This window comes from Leptopilina boulardi, unplaced genomic scaffold, assembly GCF_019393585.1.
Source record: "Leptopilina boulardi isolate dan_hultmark-lab unplaced genomic scaffold, ZJU_Lbou_2.1 LbouV2_162, whole genome shotgun sequence".
Lineage (NCBI taxonomy): Eukaryota > Metazoa > Arthropoda > Insecta > Hymenoptera > Figitidae > Leptopilina > Leptopilina boulardi.
The window spans coordinates 2,863,514-2,883,520 of NW_026137710.1; the positions used below are offsets into that span (position 1 = coordinate 2,863,514).

Here is a 20,007-nt window from a genome sequence, read left to right on the forward strand (position 1 = left end):
ACATCAAAAACATTGATGTTTTTATATCGATACATCGATTCATTTCGATGTTTAATATTTTCGATGTCGATGTTGTGTAACATCGATGTTTTGCTATCGATGTTCCATCACTACACTCGGCTTCGCCTCGTGCTGCAAACGTCACACTCGTATAATCACTCACTTTACGCACTTGTATTATAAATAAATATTAATTTTAAATCTGAAAAATCATAATGCAGAAAAAGTAATATGCCATGAATTTTTGTAACTTGCATAAAATTGAATTTCGGCGGGCACATAATTATGTACAGAGGGATCTTTCTATAGTTTAATTTATATTTTATATAATACAATAATTACAAAATTTATAATTTAATTGAGAAATTGAAATAACAAACAATTATTATTTAATTTTTTTATAAATGGGACGTTCTTTGTCAACCGGACCACCCCATCTCTCCATAATTGGTTTAATTTTAAAAAAATTTAGCATATTGGAAAAATTAGCTTGGAATGTCTACTTTTTAATCCCGTTGGGCGCCTTTTGAAATTCAAAATGGCGACTTAAATATGGCGCCTAAACGACATAAAAAACACAAAAAATCCACTAATATGATCTATATTATTGTTTAAAGCTTCACATATGACGATAAAAATAACGACAACATAGTTTACTTACAAACTGATAACGTATCTCCTTTCAAAATTCAAAAATTCAAAATGGCGGATTAAATATGGCGGATAAAATTAAAAATTGAGCAAAAATTTAAAAAATTGAGCTAATTTCGTAAAAATGTTTACATAGGGGTTTTTTTGGTCGCTGATTACAAATCCGATGTCAGTTTAAAAAAAATTTTAAATGGTTGATGACAAATCTCTATTTAAAATTCAAAATGGCGGATAGAATTAAAAAATTAAGCTAGTCTTGTGATAATGACTACTCGGTGATTTCGAAGTCGCTGGTTACGAATTTGATATCAGTTTTTTAAAATTTATAATAGCAGATCTAATTTGGCCTAAATTTTTAGCTTATAAATTTTAATTATTAGTTTTGAAGGATGACTTTAAAAAGCTAAAAATTGAAATAAAATTACTTGTTTCATATTTTAAGTTTATTAAAAAAATCATACCATCTTCAGCAAAAGAGTGTGTTTTTAATAGTAATTTTTTTAATGGAAGTGCGATAAAAGCATGTTGCGTCGAAATGCTTGGAACTGCTTTGGCATCAGAAAAGCGTTTTTTGAGGTGCATTTCTGCTTTTCTATGCATTTCCTTACTAAAATACATAACCTCAAGTTGAGAGAAATGTTGTTTTGCCCAATTAAAAAGACTTGTCGAATTTGTAATTGACTGAGTACCAGATGCTTGTAAGCTTGCTCTGGTAGCTTCGCGTTTTAAAATGGCCCCTATGCCACCGTAAGAATTTTTGCCATGTGCCGTTGCATGAAAATACCAGTCTGCTGGAATTCCAAAATCCTCTTCATGCTTTAATAAATTAGACACTTGGTACCGAATTTTAATATGCTGTTTTGCACCATCTGAGTAATAAATAACTCGACTCACTTTCGTATTCTTTTTTATTTCTTTTACCAATTGTCCTTGAACAACATGAACAGCTGTTGTATCATGTTTTAAACAGTCAGACAAAAACACAAGACTTTTATGTTTTATATCTTTACCATCATTATAGTAATAAACAACTGGCATTAAAGTGCATTGATCATTATTATAATGAAATGCTTGAGAAGCATTTTGTATTACGTATAGGCATAGTTCTCGGAAAAATCATACAGTACCAATACTTCTGCTTCTTTCAAATTTTTCTTCCTATCTTCAAGGTACATTGATTGCTGCTTAGATATGAATGAATGTGGTTTCAGTTTAATTAGTTTTTTGCAAAGTTCATCAACAAATTCGATGTTCAATAATTTGCTCGTTATTAAATTTGATCTGTCAGTTGATGTCCATAAACTGCATAAAACACTCTCGATGCATGCTTCGTTTAAAATATTTATCATCATTTCTGAGAAGTCTTCAATGTTAGGGCAGTCTTTGCAGTTAGCTAAAAGACATAATGCAGTTGGATCCTTACATGTAATGAGTCGCAGACAATCTTTATCATTTTCAATTGGTTGATTCATTGTTTTTGTAATCTCTTTAATGTTTAGCGCATCAAGCATTAATTTACAATTTTCGTGAATTACGCATACACATACAGAATGTGTACCGGAACCTCCAGCGAAAACACAATGTTTTAGCCGAAGCTTAGAAAATGCACTAAAACTAACTGGGTTATTAGAATTTATTTTTTTAAATTCCTGATGGAACTCTTTTAAATCTGCTAGTAACAAGCGTTTTTGAAATACAGATCTTTTTCCATCAATTTTTACTGATACAGTATCTTTTTTACCAGACATCACTCTACTGTAGAGGTCGCTGTTATAAAATTCGATAACTTTATTCACAGTATCTTCAGGTAAACTCTTTCCAGCCTTAGAAGTCGTTGAAGCTAAAACTATACTATTCTATCTTAAAGTTCTGGTTTTTTTAGCTAATCGTCGTGAGGTTCCAAATTCTGTAGCTATTTTGCGAATGCTCCATGATAATGGAGCTACGGTAAGAATCGTAAATCTCATAGGATCATTTGCAGGCAAGCTTAAGAATTTGTCCTTCGAACCACAAAATAAATCTTCTAAATCTTCAAGTATAAAAGATTTAACAAATGGAGTATCATCTGTTTCTGAATCACTGATACTGTTATTGATCATATCAGTATCAACGGTTTTATGTGAGTTGCTATTGTTAGGATCAAATTGTTTCAAATGAAAGGCATTATTTTGCTTTCCAAGTTGAAGCCTACCATTAGCACATATCTTCGAATTGACATGAGCATCAGGAAACCTTTCACGAATTTTTGTTTTAAATTGAACGTAAACCTTTTCCACGATGATTTGGTATTTCTAATGGATTGAAACACCTGTCTAAATGCTCCCTAGTTTTTGACATATTGAAATATCAAAAACTAAAAAAATATCTAAATTCTACAATGAACAACAAAAATAGTTTTTAAGTATTTAAATACTTAAAAACTAAGGAAGCAATAAACAGTATATATCAGAATAATGTTCACGGAAAAGATAATCTTTCGACAAAGATTATTTTTTCCCAAAAATGTCTTTGAAAAAATCTCAAAAAAGAAAAAAAAACCAGAAAAGAAAAAAGCAAAGAAAAATTAAAAATTTAAAAAACAAGAAAAAAAGAAAGAAAATAAAGAAGAGAAAAAAAGAAAAGAAAGAAAGAAACAGAATAGCTCTGAAAAGAACTGATTTAAACGTATAGAACACAAAAGCACTACTCACCTGCGAAAGTCTACGAAAAATTCGTAATATTTTAACCTAAATCTATCCTATACTTATATATTTCCCTATGCGTCTCGCTAGTGAGTGAACATAGATATCACCACCTAGCGGAGAAAAAGAAAACTACAAAGTAAAAGGCGGGTAAATTTAAAATGAAAAAAATTTAAAAAGTTAATGTAAATTTACAAAAGTGGCTACTCGAGTGATTTTGATAACGAATCCGGTGTTAGTTTTCAAAAATTCAAAAAGGCGGATCCAATATGATGGACAAAAATTGAAAAATCGTTTAGATTCGCCTGAAGCTTGTTACTCGGGCTTTTTGGGGTCGCTGATTACAAGTCCGTTATTAGTTTTTAAAAATTCAAAATGGCGGACTTAAATTAGTAGCCCAAAATTTAAATAATTAAGTTAAACACGTGAAATTGTTTACTCCGGGGTTTTCGGGGTCACTGATTACGAATCTGCGGTTACTTTTTAAATATTCTAAATGGCTGACCAAAAATCCAAAAAATTGAGCTAAACTCGTTAAAATGTCTACCTAAGGGTTTTTCAGGACAATCTTTACGAATTCATCGTTACTTTTTAAAAAATCAAAATGGTGGACCAAAATATAACAAATTGATCTAACTTTTTTATATTGATCGTAAAAAAGTGCCATTTGAACTTATCAAATACAACGCCAGATAACTTTTTATGGAAATTACGTGAGGATTATTTAATTAATAATCACAAGACTAGCTTAATTTTTTAATTCTATCCGCTATTTTGAAGTTTAAATAGAGATTTGTCATCAACCATTTAAAAATTTTTTAAAAGTGACATCGGATTTGTAATCAGCGACCAAAAAAACCCCTATGTAGACATTTTTACGAAATTAGCTGAATTTTTTAAATTTTTGGTCCGCCATTTATAATGTTTAAAAACTGACATCAAATTTGTAACCAGCAATCTCGAAAACCCCCGAGTTGTAATTTTCACGAGCCTAGCTCAATTTTTAATTTTATCCGCCATATTTAATCCGTATATCCATATAATTTAATATGTTGTCGTTATTTTTATCGTTATATGTGAAGCTTTAAACAATAATATAGATCATATTTGTGGATTTTTTGTGTTTTTTATGTCGTTTAGGCGCCATATTTAAGTCGCCATTTTGAATTTCAAAAAGCGCCCAACGGGATTAAAAAGTAGACATTCCAAGATAATTTTTCCAATATGCTAAATTTTTTTAAAATTAAACCAATTATAGAGAAATGGGGTGGTCCGGTTGACAAAGAACGTCCCAAATATATTTTTAATTTAATAATTTAAATTATATATAATAATATCAATATTATAATTATTATATATTATATATATATATATATATATATATATATTTAATACATATATATGTAACAGTATTATATAATGCAGTGAAATTTCAAAAATAAAAAAAAACACTGTTCCATAATTATTAATTAACTATAAATAATAATCTTGGTATTCATTCATCCATTCATTCATTCATTCCGTCCGGACCCCTGCTGGGTTTTCGGTGACAGAGAAAAGAACAATTTATGGAGAGAGAAAGATATATCTTTATTTTGCAAATGAGGGTTCGCTTGACCTGCAATCTGTTAAGAAGGATTAATTAATAACTCTGAGGACCCAGGTAATTATTTCTTTCTCCCTTTATCACGTGAAAAAGCTATAAAGAAAGTGTAAAACTGAATAGGTAACGCATACCTTTCTTTCTTACACCAAGAAATATAACATAAGTACTTCTTTGTTTAACATTGCGTTTCTCTATCTAGACGATTGAAAATGTCATAAGAACATCATCGTCTAAAATCTTAATCTTCTTCCATTTTTGTTTTAAAAATAAAAAAAATATTCATTTATATGTATATACACTACCGTCCGAAATTGTGCGAACTCTGCTTTTTCAACAACTATAAAACTGTTCAAATCTTCAAAAATATTAAAACTAAAATTTTTTTCTTTTTATTTTATTAAAGTTAATAAAATTCTGAAAGAAATGACACCTTGACAAAGAGAATATGTTAATTTTTCAATTAGATATCTAAGAAAAACCCAATTTTCAATGTTTTTACTATTTTTTTTATTTCTCTGGCAAAAATTAATACTTTTAAACGTTCTTAGGCTCATTGAAATCGTATTTTGTTATGCAATTCAAATTATATAAAACAATTCATGTACACATTCTTCCCTAGCGTATGCAAACCGTGAAAGTTGGCTCATAAAATGTCAAAAAATTGTGATTAATATTTATATGACAAAAAATGATCAGTAAAATGTATAAATCTTAAATTTACTTACATAAATCAGAGAAGTTTAGAATGATATATTTACTTGATTTTTAAACATTATATTTTATTGTAGAATTAAATTTAAATTTTTTGACATTTTATGAGCCAACTTTCACGGTTTGCATACGCTAGGGGAGAATGTGTACATGAATTGTTTTATATAATTTGAATTGCATAACAAAATACGATTTCAATGAGCCTAAGAACGTTTAAAAATATTAATTTTTACCAGAGAAATAAAAAAAATAGTAAAAACATTGAAAATTGGGTTTTTCTTAGATATCTAATTGAAAAATTAACATATTCTCTTTGTCAAGGTGTCATTTCTTTCAGAATTTTATTAACTTTAATAAAATAAAAAGAAAAAAATTTTAGTTTTAATATTTTTGAAGATTTGAACAGTTTTATAGTTGTTGAAAAAGCAGAGTTCGCACAATTTCGGACGGTAGTGTATGTATGTAGGGGAGAGTGACAAACAGTGGGACAATTTTTTTCAAAGAGATATTAATATGTCAATTTTATATATTTTTGGACACTTTTTGGTACTACCATAAAATTTCAAGTTTTTGGAACTTGATACATTTTTCTTGTTTTTAAGGTTTGTGTTAAACAGTGGGACACCTATTATTAATTATTAAATAATGAATAATTGTTTCAATAATAATATTCTGCTTCATACTTTGTAAATATATATGTTTTGCATTAAATAACGTTAACAAATGTTTCAAAACACTCATAATTTAATAATATTTTAAATTTTTATAATTTTTTATTACATTTCATTATGTACTCCGAGTTAATCTTCATTAACAAAGGTTCTATTGGCCAAGGGTTGGTACATCTTTATTTTTCTATATAATAAATGTGAAAAAAGAAATTATTACCTGGGTCCTCAGAGTTAATCCTCATTAACAAAGGTTCTATTGTCCAATGGTTGGTTTTTTTGTGGTATTTGTTCCGGGGTTTTAATACAGGTATAAATACGTATATATGTTATTTGTAATGAACTACTGATTACTCATATAAGAGTGTCCTTTTTGCACTTATTGGCTGATCAGTAGTTACTGATTCATAGTTACTCATAGTTCTCTCATTCTTTTGGATATTTGGTTGTTTTATTGGATAAAAGGCAAAATTGGTTATATTGGATTAAAGTAAAAATTGGTTATATTGGATTAAAGGAAAAATTGGTTATATTTAGTAAAAGGTAAAATTAATTGTATTAAATTAAAGGAAAAATTGCTTATTTTTAATAAAAGGTAAAATTGGTTGTATTGAATTAAAGACAAAATTGGTTATATTTAATAAAAGGATAAATTGGTTATATCAGAGAGAGTGAGCAAAAGGGTTAAAGATATTTAGATTTTCATCAATCAAAAATAAAATTAAACGAAGTATACTATGGCCAACATAAAAGAGTATGTTATTGTAAGTGATAAAGATTTAAAAATTATTGAAACTAGAAATAAATCGTTAAATTACATGTATATGTACAAATTTGAAGATTTATTAAGAAAAGATTCCAATTCTTTTTTCAATATCCAAAATACTTTGTATGTACAAATGCTTGATTTTATTGTCCCAATTAGAGAAGGTGATAAACATATTCAAATACTTTTTAGCGGTAATAACAATTATGGTCACTGAATTTGTGTCTATTACGATAGAGTAAGGCTTTATATTTGTGATAGCCTTAATGAGGGGTGTTTAAATGTGCATCAAATAAAATGTTTAATTAGATTGTTCCCTTTTAAACCAACAGTAGTTTTTGAAGCTGTTAATCAACAACTTTTTGGTAGTGTTTAGTGTGGAGTATATGCAATAGCATTTGCAACATCTGTATTATTTAACGTAATGCCAAACCGTGTAAATTATGAATCTGATAATAACAAAATGAGAAACCATTTTAAGTCAATGTTTGAAAATAATCGCTTAAATCATTTTCTGGCAGTAAGAACGTCTCACAATAGGAATTCGATAATAGAGAATAATTAGAACCGTCTTTTCATAAATTGAACTTAGGAACATAAAAATTATATTTTAAACTCTTGTTCTGTTTTTAATACTTTGCACAGTAATAATATTAACAGAGTTCTATTAACACAATATTTAAAAATTAAACATTCTCTAAATGACACTAGTGAAAAGAAAATAATTCGTACAACTGATAATAATGTGAACAAAATTTCACCACATGAATATTTAAAAATGAAGAATTTTCTGAGTAAAGAAAATGATAAAAAGATAATTCGAGCAATTAAAGAGAAGGGAAGAAAAAGGAAGGCAAGGCGCGAAGTTACATATGAGCAGAAAATAATAAGACAGGAGAATGAGAGATTGAGAAAACGTAATGGTGATAAAACAGAAATAAAAAAGAAAGAGCGCAAAAAAAATTTGACATGCAAAAAAAAAGAAATTATCTATAAAAACTGAAGATGAAAAGAAAATACGCAAGGATATAAATTTAGCATGTAGGAAAAGCAAAATATCAATGGAAACTCAAGATGAAAAGAAAGTGCGTCATGAAAATAATTTGTCATGTAAGAAGAAAAAATTTTCTACGGAAACGGAAGATGAAAAGAAAGTGCGTCAAGAAAAGAATTTGGCATGTAAAAACGATAATTGGAATAAAAAAACTGCAGGGGTTGCAATAATGTCTTTTAAAGATTTCAATGAAAGTAAAGTTCCACAGAATTATTTAGGTTTAATAAATGTAGAATGTAAGTTTTGTAATGCGTTACATTTTTTGTGTGAAAGACCGTCACATAGATCATATAGATACATCACCGAGGAATGTCCCCGTGAAGAGGACATTATGATATCGCCTGAATGTCACAAAAATATTGCCGCTTGATATCAGCTTGACATTCGAGCAATATTCCTTGCTACTTGGGTGGTAGATCCAATATAAAGAAATTTTTTTTACATTTCTAATATTAAATTTTTTTGAAAAAAAATGAATAAAAAATATGGTTAATGCACACTAGCAACGTAGTCGGCCGCTTGCGGACGACAAAGTTGCAAGTTCTTATATAATTTGAAAACAGTAAAAGAACACTGTTACATAATTGTCATATCACAAAGCACTTATCACCAAGTAACACAAATTTTTTATCACAAAGTTACATAACTGCTATATCATAGTGCTTGTAACAGTAATATCACTGAGACCCTTATGTTACAACATTTTCAATCACATGTTTATCACCTGTGATTTTCTGTTATATAATTGCTACATAACTATTATATAACAGTGTTTGCTGGGTATGACTGCTGATGATGAATTGAAATATCATTACAAAACTCCCTAGCATATCAAACACTCTTATCCGAACATCATACACTTTAAACTTTATTTATTTAATAATAAAACATTAATTTAGCAAAAGTACTGCATAAATAAATCACTAAATAGTTTATTTATTCAATTCAATAATACTTTTTTACTATTTCCATTGATTTTCTACAATATTTTCAGTCAAAGTGAATGATCCGCGAATTCGCGGCACATTCCATGCCGTCGATCCGCCTGGGGCAGCTCACTATACTGCTGCATGTGCCCTAAGTTTAAAATTCGAAATAAAACTTTAAATTTATTAGTAAATCAACAATTATAATTGATTATTTTACTTTATATGATAAATAATATGATAGAAACAGTTTTTTAAAAAACAGCTTAAGTCGCGTAAGCCGTTTTTTCAGCGAACGGTTCATATGATTGTCTCTTATTAATATATATTATATTTTTATTTGAATAATAATTATAATTTAACATTAAACTTGATCGATAATAATTAATCAATAGTATTGTTATATTCTATATGGAAAAAAATGGTTTATTATAATTTTTATGACTTTCCAATTTTCTTGGATTTTTTATCCATTCTTTAGGTGCTAAAATTATGACCGAAATTAAATATTAATTAATTATTAATTCTTGTTGTTAAATTTAATTTGTTTTCTATTTAAATTTATAAAAATTTTAAATTTCTTAATTTTACTTTGCTCAGCAATTCTCATTTACAATTACCTATAGTAAATAATAAGATAAATATAGTGGAACAATTTAAAAGAATATAATAGACAATTTAAATATAATTTTAGCTAAATGTAGTTTTAAAAAAAAATCCGTAGCATATAATTTGGATTAAATCTGAGCGTGACAAAATTGGTTTTGGATACTTTTTGGTCAATTAAATGTATCAGCATATCTTAAAATTCGAAAAATTAAAAATCCGTATAAATCTCTCGTACACACATGTAAATATGTGAAAACCCTGCTAAAAATAAAATCACAGAACGTCAAAAAATTAGTCAGGATCTCTGACGTTTTGAGACTAATTTTTTACGATTGCAGTCACAGAACACCACAATAAGTGAGGTTTATAGTCAGAGAATCGTTAATAGTAGTAGTAATCTCGCAAACGCAGGGAATCGAACTCACAACCTAACGAACGCAAACCGAATACCTAACCCCTGAGCTAAACTAACCTAATTGAGATCGTAAAACTGAATACGGTTTTATGAAAATAATAAATCTTATTACTTTTTTTGAATTTTATCAACATATTTTGTTGATTATTATTATTATTTTAAAAAATTAAACAGTAAAGTTATAATAGATAAATATACTTATACCTATTGATAAAAAAACATTTTTAGTCCAATTATCATATATTTATGTATTCAATTAATAAAATTTACATTAGCAAATATTTAATTAAACAAAGTATGTAAAATATTACTTGTATTCTAACTTAAAAGAATATGTATAATATAAATAAAATAGTTATTAAGATTAATAAGAAACTGTCGGATTATCTCAAGTAAACTATGAGCGATTTTTATCAGGTTTTTCGCTCAAGTTTGATTTAGAGCAAAGTAAAAGCATACTAAAAAGAAGGTAAATACTGCTAAATTAGTCATCATTTAGTTGATTTGTGGAAGATATATGTGAAATTAAAATTTAATTGATAACACAGGCCAACACTGATTTTGGTGCGGCAAATGTCAGACCTGTTTTTGATATGTTTTTTCATGCTGAATACAAATCCGTAAACGAAAAGTTCCAATCAGCTCTAGTTTTTGAGAAAAACGGGTTTTAAATGTTCAAAAATCGCGTTTTTGGCTAACTTTGAGTACCTCTAGCACTGAAATATAAGGTCATAGAACCTTCCACGTGGGCTTAAATTGAGGCTTAATGTTTCAACTATTATTCCAAAAAATGACCTATGTTGCACCATAATCTTAAAGTCATTTGTTATCATTTTTGATTCGTAAATATTAATTTTGTAAAAGTTTGAGCGCGTACCTCTAGCAAAGAAAAAAGGATCATAGAACTTTTTATTTGAACTTAAAATAAAGTTTGAACTTTACACTACAAGCCCTAAAAATTATATTATTCACTGATAACCTCAAAATTGTTGGTAACTAGTATTTAACTACAGAACTTATTTGGTAATATTTGAATAACTCTAGTCAATAAAATCAAAGGTCAACCTTCTTGTTGAGCTTCAATTCAATTTATCCCTTGACTGTAGTTCATAAAAATTACATTGCTGCACCTTAACCTCAAGGACTAGATGTACGCGATCAAACTTTTACAAAATTAATATTTGGGAATCAAAAATGGATAACAAATGACTTTGAGGTTATGGTGCAAGATAGGTCATTTTTGAGGATAATAGTTAAAACATTAAGCTTCAAATTAAGCCCAAGTGGAAGGTTCTACGACCTTTTGTTTCAGTGTTAGAGGTACTCAAAGTTAGCCAAAAACGCGATTTTTGAACATTTTAAACCCGTTTTTCTCAAAAACTAGAGCTGATAGGAAATTTTCGTTTATGGATTCGTGTTCGGCATGAAAAAACCTATCAGAAACAGGTCTGACATTTGCCGCACCAAAAAAGTTTGCTAATTTTGTTGGCCTGTGATAATTAATTAATATGCACATTCATTACTATTATTATAATTAATTATAATGATAATAATTAATTAATATGCATATATTTATTACTATTATTAAAGTTCAATTTAACATAATTCTTCCACAAAGCAACTAAATAATTACTAATTTAGCAGTATTTATTTTTTTAGCATACTGCACTATATACTTAGGTGCAATATTTGGTTCAAATCAAACTTGACCGAAAACTGTAATTTTGAATTTGAAAATTTTAATATTTTTTGACATATTTACAAAAACAAATTTGAGCAATATTTTTTTAATTTACTTATAACTTATTTCCTATTAAAAATAGAGATAAAGGTTGTTAATGTTTTTTACGCAGAAGAACTTAAACTTTCAGAAAAAAATTAATTTTTTTTTTAAATATTAATTTTTAAACAATTTGTTTAAAAAATAAAATTTTTTTATAACTTTTAAACATGTTCTCCCTCATTTAGAAGCGCGTAAAAAATCATGAATATTTATAGTTATATAGTTAAATTAATTAATAATAGTTAATATAGTTAAATTAATAGTTAAATTTTTGAGATAGCATTATTTTTTGTTTTCGAGATATTAATTAATTAACTAACAAAAATTAATAAAAAATGAAATATTTTACGAAGAAATAAAATTAAAGTAATTTTAAAAACACCACTAGAATGCTTATCAAAATCCGCATCCAATGAGCCCTATATGAGCTATTTCTGATAAACGGGTGTTAAATTAATAATAATAATTAATCATTAAAATTATTTAAATAATTAATAACATTTGAAGAAATAAAGATAAACTGTCAATTCTTTTTTTTGTTTGGCAGATCATCTAATTCTGTGTTAAATAAAACCAGTGTAAATAGCATTTTTAACAAATCTAAATTATTAACAGATGATTATTGAAAATCGATGTTTCAGTACTCCACGACACAAGTTGGGGGAGGATGCGTACCTACTCGGCATGGCATTTTTCAGTCTTTTCCTAAATAACATTTTATAATTAATTTAAGATTCTTGGTAATACTTAATATTCTTTTTCTGTCACAGAATTAGATGATCTTTAAGACAAAAAAAGAATTGACGGTTTATCTTCATTTTATAAAATGTTATTAATTATTTAAATAATTGTAATTATTAATTTAACACCCGTTTATCAGAAATAGCTCATATATGGCTCATTGGATGCGGATTTTGATAAGCATTCTAATGGTGTTTTTAAAATTACTCTAATTTTATTTGTTCGTAAAATATTTCATTTTTTATTAATTTTTGTTAGTTAATTAATTAATATCTCAAAAACAAAACATAATGCTATCTCAAAAATTTAACCATCGATTTATTATGACTTAAACAATATTCATGATTTTTTACGCGCTTCTAAATGAGGGAGAAAATGTTTAAAAGTTATAAACAAATTTTATTTTTTAAACAAATTGTTTAAAAATTAATATTTAAAAAAAAATAATTTTTTTATGAAAGTTTAAGTTCTTCTACGTAAAAAACATTTACAACATTTATCTCTATTTTTAATAGGAAAAAAGTTATAAGTAAATTAAAAAAATATTGCTCAAATTTGTTTTTGTAAATATCTCGAAAAATATTAAAATTTTCAAATTCAAAATTTGTACACTTATTTAGCACCACTATCACTAAAATTTACCGAATTTTAAGAAAAATTCGAGACATGACCCCGTATTCTCATATGAAATACCTCATATAACAAAACACCATATGGCATTTATTGAAAACTAATGGTTTACTATCAACTTCTATTAGGAATTTTTACTAGGGTTTAGTCCTTAAGACAGATTTATCTAATTTATTTAACATTATATTAATTATTGTTTCATGCAGGATGCTTATTTACGAGGACAATCATTCTTTATCGAGTGATCCAGTGGAAATGGATAGTGTGATCAACAGTGTACTCTGGATGTTGGAGAACAATTCAACATTTATTCCATCAGAGGAGGAAATTACCGTAATCGTAACTGCTCCTGAGGAAGAGATTAAAGATGAAAAGGTTGAAGAGACGCCAGTTACATCGCAGGAAGAGAAGGTCGAAAAAGAAGAAGAAAAGAAACAGATTCAGAAGAAGAAGAAGTAAAAAATCTCATTTCATAATTAAAAAGAATTAAAGTAAACATTTGACATTATCAAAATTTATTGTATCGAAAAATATGTATTTTTAACCTTAATAAATAAGAAATAGGAATATTTTACTAATAAAGTTGATTAACTGAAACACTAAAGTTTATTAAGGTATTAATAAATCTTAATATCAAAACCAATTCATATATCTTTGATAAAAAAAAAGTTTTTACAATTCCACACAGAAAATTCAAATAATAGCTATATTAAATTTTATTGGATTCCGTCACACATTGGGCTTCGAGGAAATGAGGAAGCAGACCAATTTGCAAAAGCTGCTACAATGACAACATTATAATTGCATAAAAATTCCCTTCACTGACTTTTTTGAATCTTTTAAAAAAACATCCTATTTACAAACGAAATTTTTTATTTTGGAACAAGGGCTTAATACAGGGTTATTCTATTTTCAAAATTATTACTCAGATAGGCGGAAACCATGGTTTCATGGTAAACTCCTTACTAGAAAATATATAGCTTCAATAAATCGTTCCAGAGCTGATCATTACAATTTGGCCAGCTCTTTAGCTCGGATAGGTATCATTGGAAATGCCTCTTATTCTTGTGGCTATGAAAAAGAAGATAAATCTTCTATTTAATGTTCTATTTACGAAACTCAAAGATCGATTCTCCTAGCGAAATTGAGGAAAAAAAAGATATTTCCACCTCTCAATGTAGAAATGTTTATAGCGAATCCAAATAGTGCGGGGTGTAATCATATCTTTTATTTTTTAAACAAGTGTAATCTAAATATTTAATCAAATGTATGCTTTAACCTCTACTGAGGTTTCAAATTGCTTTTAATAAAAAAAAAGTAAAATTTTTTTTTAACGAATAATCTGTATTGTAAATTGCATATTTTTAAAATAAGTGCAATGTGCTCTAAAAATTAATTTATCTTGCCCTTTATTTCTTCTTTTACAAAATCTAATAAGTTACTTAAGTTGTATGTTTGATACAAAAAGGCTGCTTTGAAAAAAATAATTGTATATGTACAAAAATACTCTAATACTACGCACATCCATTCACTTAATTTTCGACCACAACCATACATTCTTAATTCTAAAAGTTTGTCTATTAATAATAAATTACAAAATAGAAATTAAGTTTCGGCCTTGAGAAGATAACTTCTCAATTTAAGAAGTCTGATTATAATTATACAGCGTTTAATCTTCTGGAAGATTACTTACGAAAACAGAAAAAAGCGAATTAAAATATGCGTAAAAAGATTACGTAGTATTTTTGAATTCGTATAAGCAGTGTTATCGATATAAATAAATTTTTCAAGGAATATTTTAAAAATAATATTTAAAAAATCGAGATATACAGAGTGTTCAGAAAGTATGGAAACGTAATAAATTAGTTTCGAAGGATATTCCGACAGAATTGTTGAGTTTAATTACAAAATCGCAGTATTAGACTGTTGTGGAAAAAGTGAATCATAACTTGGCGGCAAATCTTTATCTTGGACTCCAGAAGACACTGATGATTGTAGCATAGGAGCTGTTGGTGCAGGAGGTATTCTATCATTATCTACAGTTGAATTAGGTGTGTTCACATTTGGTCCAGCGCAATCTGAAGACCAACATAACTTTTTGTGCTTCTTACATATCCAAAGGCATGTAACAAAGAGAATAAAGCATAGAAATATTGTTGTTACGGCACCAACGGTAACTTTCGTTCCTGTGCCATCATTTTCTATACTTCGAACACATTCCTTCTCGTCATCACAGCCATCTATGGCACAATTTTGATATCCATCACAAATATAATCCTTCCAAATGCAAATTTCGTGTGTCACTTGACGGAAGTTTTTTCGATCCACTTTCGAACATTCTGAAAAAATGTATATTTATAGTTAAAGTAGAATTTTAATAATATAATTGTTAATATTTAAATATAAGTATTCTTAATGCAAGACTCGTCGCATTGTTTCAACGTTTTGGACAAGCGTATTAGGTCACAACAAGCTAAAGTTCTACAAACAAATCTACATTAAATTTTTTAAACTCATTTTAAAATTAATTTTCCACAGAATGAATATTACTTCTAAACTAATTTTTTTCTTAAAAAATGCAAGTAATTTTTATTTTATCAAACCGAAAACCGTATTGTAAAATATTAAAAACTTGATTTTATTCATATTTTTCAAAGAAACTGAAATTTTTAATTTTTTTAAATTAAATTTTAAAATTAATTTTCTGTTAAAAAAAGAATTTTAATTTTCCTAATTCAACCCTCGGATTGACTTTAGATAGAGAAAGAAGTCGTTTTAGTCGATTTTTATTACAACGAAAATTGAAAAAGTCGATATTTTTTATTTTTAATAAATTTCATTAATTAATAAATATTTCATTATTATAAACATTAGAGTCTCGTGCCCACTTTGGTCGAGGTCAGACGTGTTTGAGTGTCGCTCTCGAATCGATCAAACAAAGTTAATTTGATTAACTGTTTCTCGTTCAGTTCAAATTGCAGCATCAGGCTTTTGTGAGTTTAAGTGTACTAATTACACAGCCACACAAAAAAAAAAGTACCCGGGCCGGGGAATGAGACCACCATTTCTTGATGTATTTTGATGCGCTGAACACGAATCTGAAGTCCGTTTAGCTCCATCACGTCAGGATTTTGACATAACCTCAAAAAACATAGCTGATTTTAAATGACAGGAGAAATTTTTTAAATAATGGCAGATTTGTTTGAATGTTGATACTCGGGGGTTTTTGGGTCGCTGATTACGAATTTAACGTCAGATTTATAAAATTCAAAATGGCGGATTCAATATGGCGGACGAATTTTTAAAAAGTAGTTGGATTTTTACGAAAATTGGTATCTAGGGGTTTTGGGAGTCGCTGATTACAAATTTATCGTCAAATTATTCAAATTCAAAATGGCGGATCCAATATGGCGGACGAGTTTTTAAAAAATAGTTGAATTTTTATGTAACTTGGCCGATACTGGGGTTCCGAGTCCCTGCATCGTAATACGTTTCCTACGTGTGTCTGCCATGACGGCATCAAAGCCATTATCCAGGGACTTAGCCGGATAGCGGACAAACTCCGTTGTCCACCGTCACCGCGTGGAGGTACCCTGGATGCAGACACATGTAGAAACATAAAGATATTTGACCACCGTACTATATCTGCCATTTTACATTTGAATAATCTGACGTTAAATTCGTAATCAGCGACTCCAAAAAACCCCATGATACCAATTTTTGTAAAAATCCAACTACTTTTTAAAAATTTGTCCGCCATATTGGATCCGCCATTTTGAATTTATTAAATCTGACGTTAAATTCGTAATCAGCGACCCCAAAAAACCCCGAGTAACAAGATTCAAGCAAATCTGCCATTATTTAAAAAATTTCTCCTGTCATATAAAATCAGCTATGTTTTTTGAGGTTATGTCAAAATCCTGACGTGATGGAGCTAAACGGACTTCAGATTCGTGTTCAGCGCATCAAAATACATCAAGAAATGATGGTCTCATTTCCCGTCCCGGGTACTTTTTTTTTGTGTGGCTGTGTTATGTGATATCTAGTTGGTGCAACCTGCAAAATGTCAGACGCAATATCCTCGAGATTCGTAACGACATTAAAGAGATTAAAAGCATTTACAAAAAATCCATAAAGATCATTATAAAATGATTACGTTAATTGCTTCAATATTTTCATATTTTGGTATAGCCGATACGAAAATTTCAGAAAAGAAGGTTGGGGGAGAGGGACCGAAGGAAATACTCCTGTATTTGGCTATTTTTTTCCATTCATTCTATTTCAGTTATATTTATTAAAATGATTTGTTTTTCGAATTTATGTAAAATATATTTTGTATTTCTTTAATCCGAGCTTTAATCATTATTAAGATTAAACTGAATTGAATGTAGATCTTATAACCGAGCAACTTAAAAGTTCACATAACGAGTAGTAATTAATTTTTAAAAGTAAAAACATTTCTCAAAATTTGCTAATAAAGTTTTAAATATTTACTCAATTCACTAATTAATTAAATTAGGAGTACTGGTTGTTTAGATTATCAAGAATTTTATAAGAAATCATAAGAAATTCATAATCATTGTTACTTTAAAAAATGACCTCTTAAACTTTAGTTTAAGTTAGTTATTGTTTTCTTATGAATAATGAAAAATAATAGCGCATATAATTTAAACTAATAAATAAAGCGTTTCTCTCAAGTGCAGTAAGGATTCTCCAGGGGGTGTTGCGGAGTAAAGGGATAGTTTCTATTCTTCCCGTGTGAAGGCTCACAAGTTTGCAACCTTAGAAAAAATAAATTTTTATTTGATAAGTAAGGTTCTTGTCCTTATTGATAGGAGAATTGTTTAGAAAAAGGTGTTTAAATTAATAATAAGCTTTCCTCGTTACTAAAATATTATAAATTCTATTTAATTAAATTTTTTAAAAAGTACTTGAAATCATGGCAACGTCGCATTCTCGTCGCGTAGTTTATGTAAGGTTGGTAAGACTGTTCTTTGTATGTATATATGTATGTATGTATGTAACACAGATTGGGCCTACACCTGATCTGACAGCTAACCTCAAATTTTTTGTTATATGTTATTATTTAATTGTTGAACTTCCATAAAACACTTAAAATTGAAATGAAAATAAGATTATTTACTTATAACCCAAGAAGCACGTAATATAACCTCAATATCAAGGTAATATTACATGTAAGATTCGTAATATAACGTTGTAATATTACAGTAATCTTACAGTGATCTTAATATGTCCGCCTTAAGGTAATATTACCGGTAATGTTACTGTATTATTACGCGCTAATATTAAGGTAATATTGCAGTAATATTATACCGTAATATTAAGGTAATATTACAAAAGAATATTACAGTAATATTATGGGAACATTTCTTTACGAAAAAAATCTACCCATCCAGGGAATCGAACCCCGAACTCAAAGCACACGAGTCCAGAGTTTTACCAACAAGCCAAATTGACTTATAATATATTTACGTTTTTTATGCTTTATGAATAACTCAAATCAGTCTGTAATATTACTGTAATATTACCGTTAATATTACTGTAATATTACCGTTAATATTACAGTAATATTCCCGGTAATATTATCTTGAGGCGGACATTTTAAGATCACTGTAAGATTACTGTAATATTACAGCGTTATATTACGAATCTCACGTGTAATATTACCTTGATATTGAGGATATATTACGTGCTTCTTGGGAAGAAATTTGTAATATAAGTCGTTCACCTCAAAATTTGAAAATAAAATGGAATTTTCTTTAACCTTATATAAGCATATAAATAGTTTATTTATTATACTTTATTTCAATTTGCATGATAATAATTAGTAAACAAATATCCAATTAAATAAAACTGTGATTGTAGTAGTTTTGAACTATATTTTATTTTGACAAAAATATTTAATTATAATTTGAGGTTATGTACTTGTATTTTTATCACTCTTTTTATTTTCCAATAATTAATCAGAATTAAATTTTTATAAACATTCAAATTAAACATAACATACAATATTCTATTAAAATTGCAGTTTAATCCATTATTTTCTAAAAATAATATAAAAAAATATCTGAATATAAATATCAATTTGTCGACTTGTATACTCGCATTTGAAATTCGCGGCGAGTTGCTGCGCAAACGTGCCAAACACGTGTTGCGAAGTTGCCACGTTTTCATGTCTGCTACACTTACTATTATGGAGCTTCTACAATAGGTCCGAGAGACAAGTGCAAGTACAAGTCCAAGTCCGAGTGGCTCGGACTTTGTTGCGCGCGCATCGTGTTGACTTTTATTTTTGTAGGATATTTGAAAATAAATAGTAATTGATTATTAAATTATGAGTAATTAATTAATAATTTAACAATTAATTAATTAATAATGAGTAATTACCATCAATTATCTTAAAAAAAATAAAAATTACACGGACTTGGACTTGTACTTGCACTTTACATTCGGACCTATTGTAGAAGCTCCATTATTATTATGACAAAAAATCAAACTTTATTATTTATGTACTCAAAAACTATGTGGTAAACTTTCTTTATATTGTGCAGTTAATAAATTTATCATATTTTCTTCCTGTATACCAACTTTCAGATTTTTGTGTCATTTCCATCACACTTTTTTCCTATGGTTTATACACGTTCCCATAAGAGCCCATGTTAAATTGGTCATATATTTTATTTTTTTTCTAAAAAACTACGTGGTAAAAAATTCTGAAAAAAATCATAACTCCCTGAATCAATCT

General features: G+C 28.1%; 2 protein-coding genes across 3 annotated transcripts in view; one reads left to right on the forward strand and one right to left on the reverse strand.

The window, feature by feature from the left end:
- LOC127276976 (acylamino-acid-releasing enzyme-like) overlaps positions 1-14,959 on the forward strand; it is a 369,586-nt gene extending 354,627 nt beyond the window's left edge. For both annotated transcript variants that reach the window (XM_051297734.1, XM_051297735.1), the window contains exon 14: positions 13,448-14,959. In XM_051297734.1, coding sequence (XP_051153691.1) covers positions 13,448-13,700 — 253 coding nt within the window. In that variant the 3' untranslated portion in view covers positions 13,701-14,959. The remainder of the gene's footprint in view (positions 1-13,447) is intronic.
- LOC127276978 (uncharacterized) overlaps positions 14,634-20,007 on the reverse strand; it is a 99,003-nt gene continuing 93,629 nt past the window's right edge. The window contains exon 4 of the mRNA XM_051297738.1: positions 14,634-15,580. Coding sequence (XP_051153695.1) covers positions 15,144-15,580 — 437 coding nt within the window. The 3' untranslated portion in view covers positions 14,634-15,143. The remainder of the gene's footprint in view (positions 15,581-20,007) is intronic.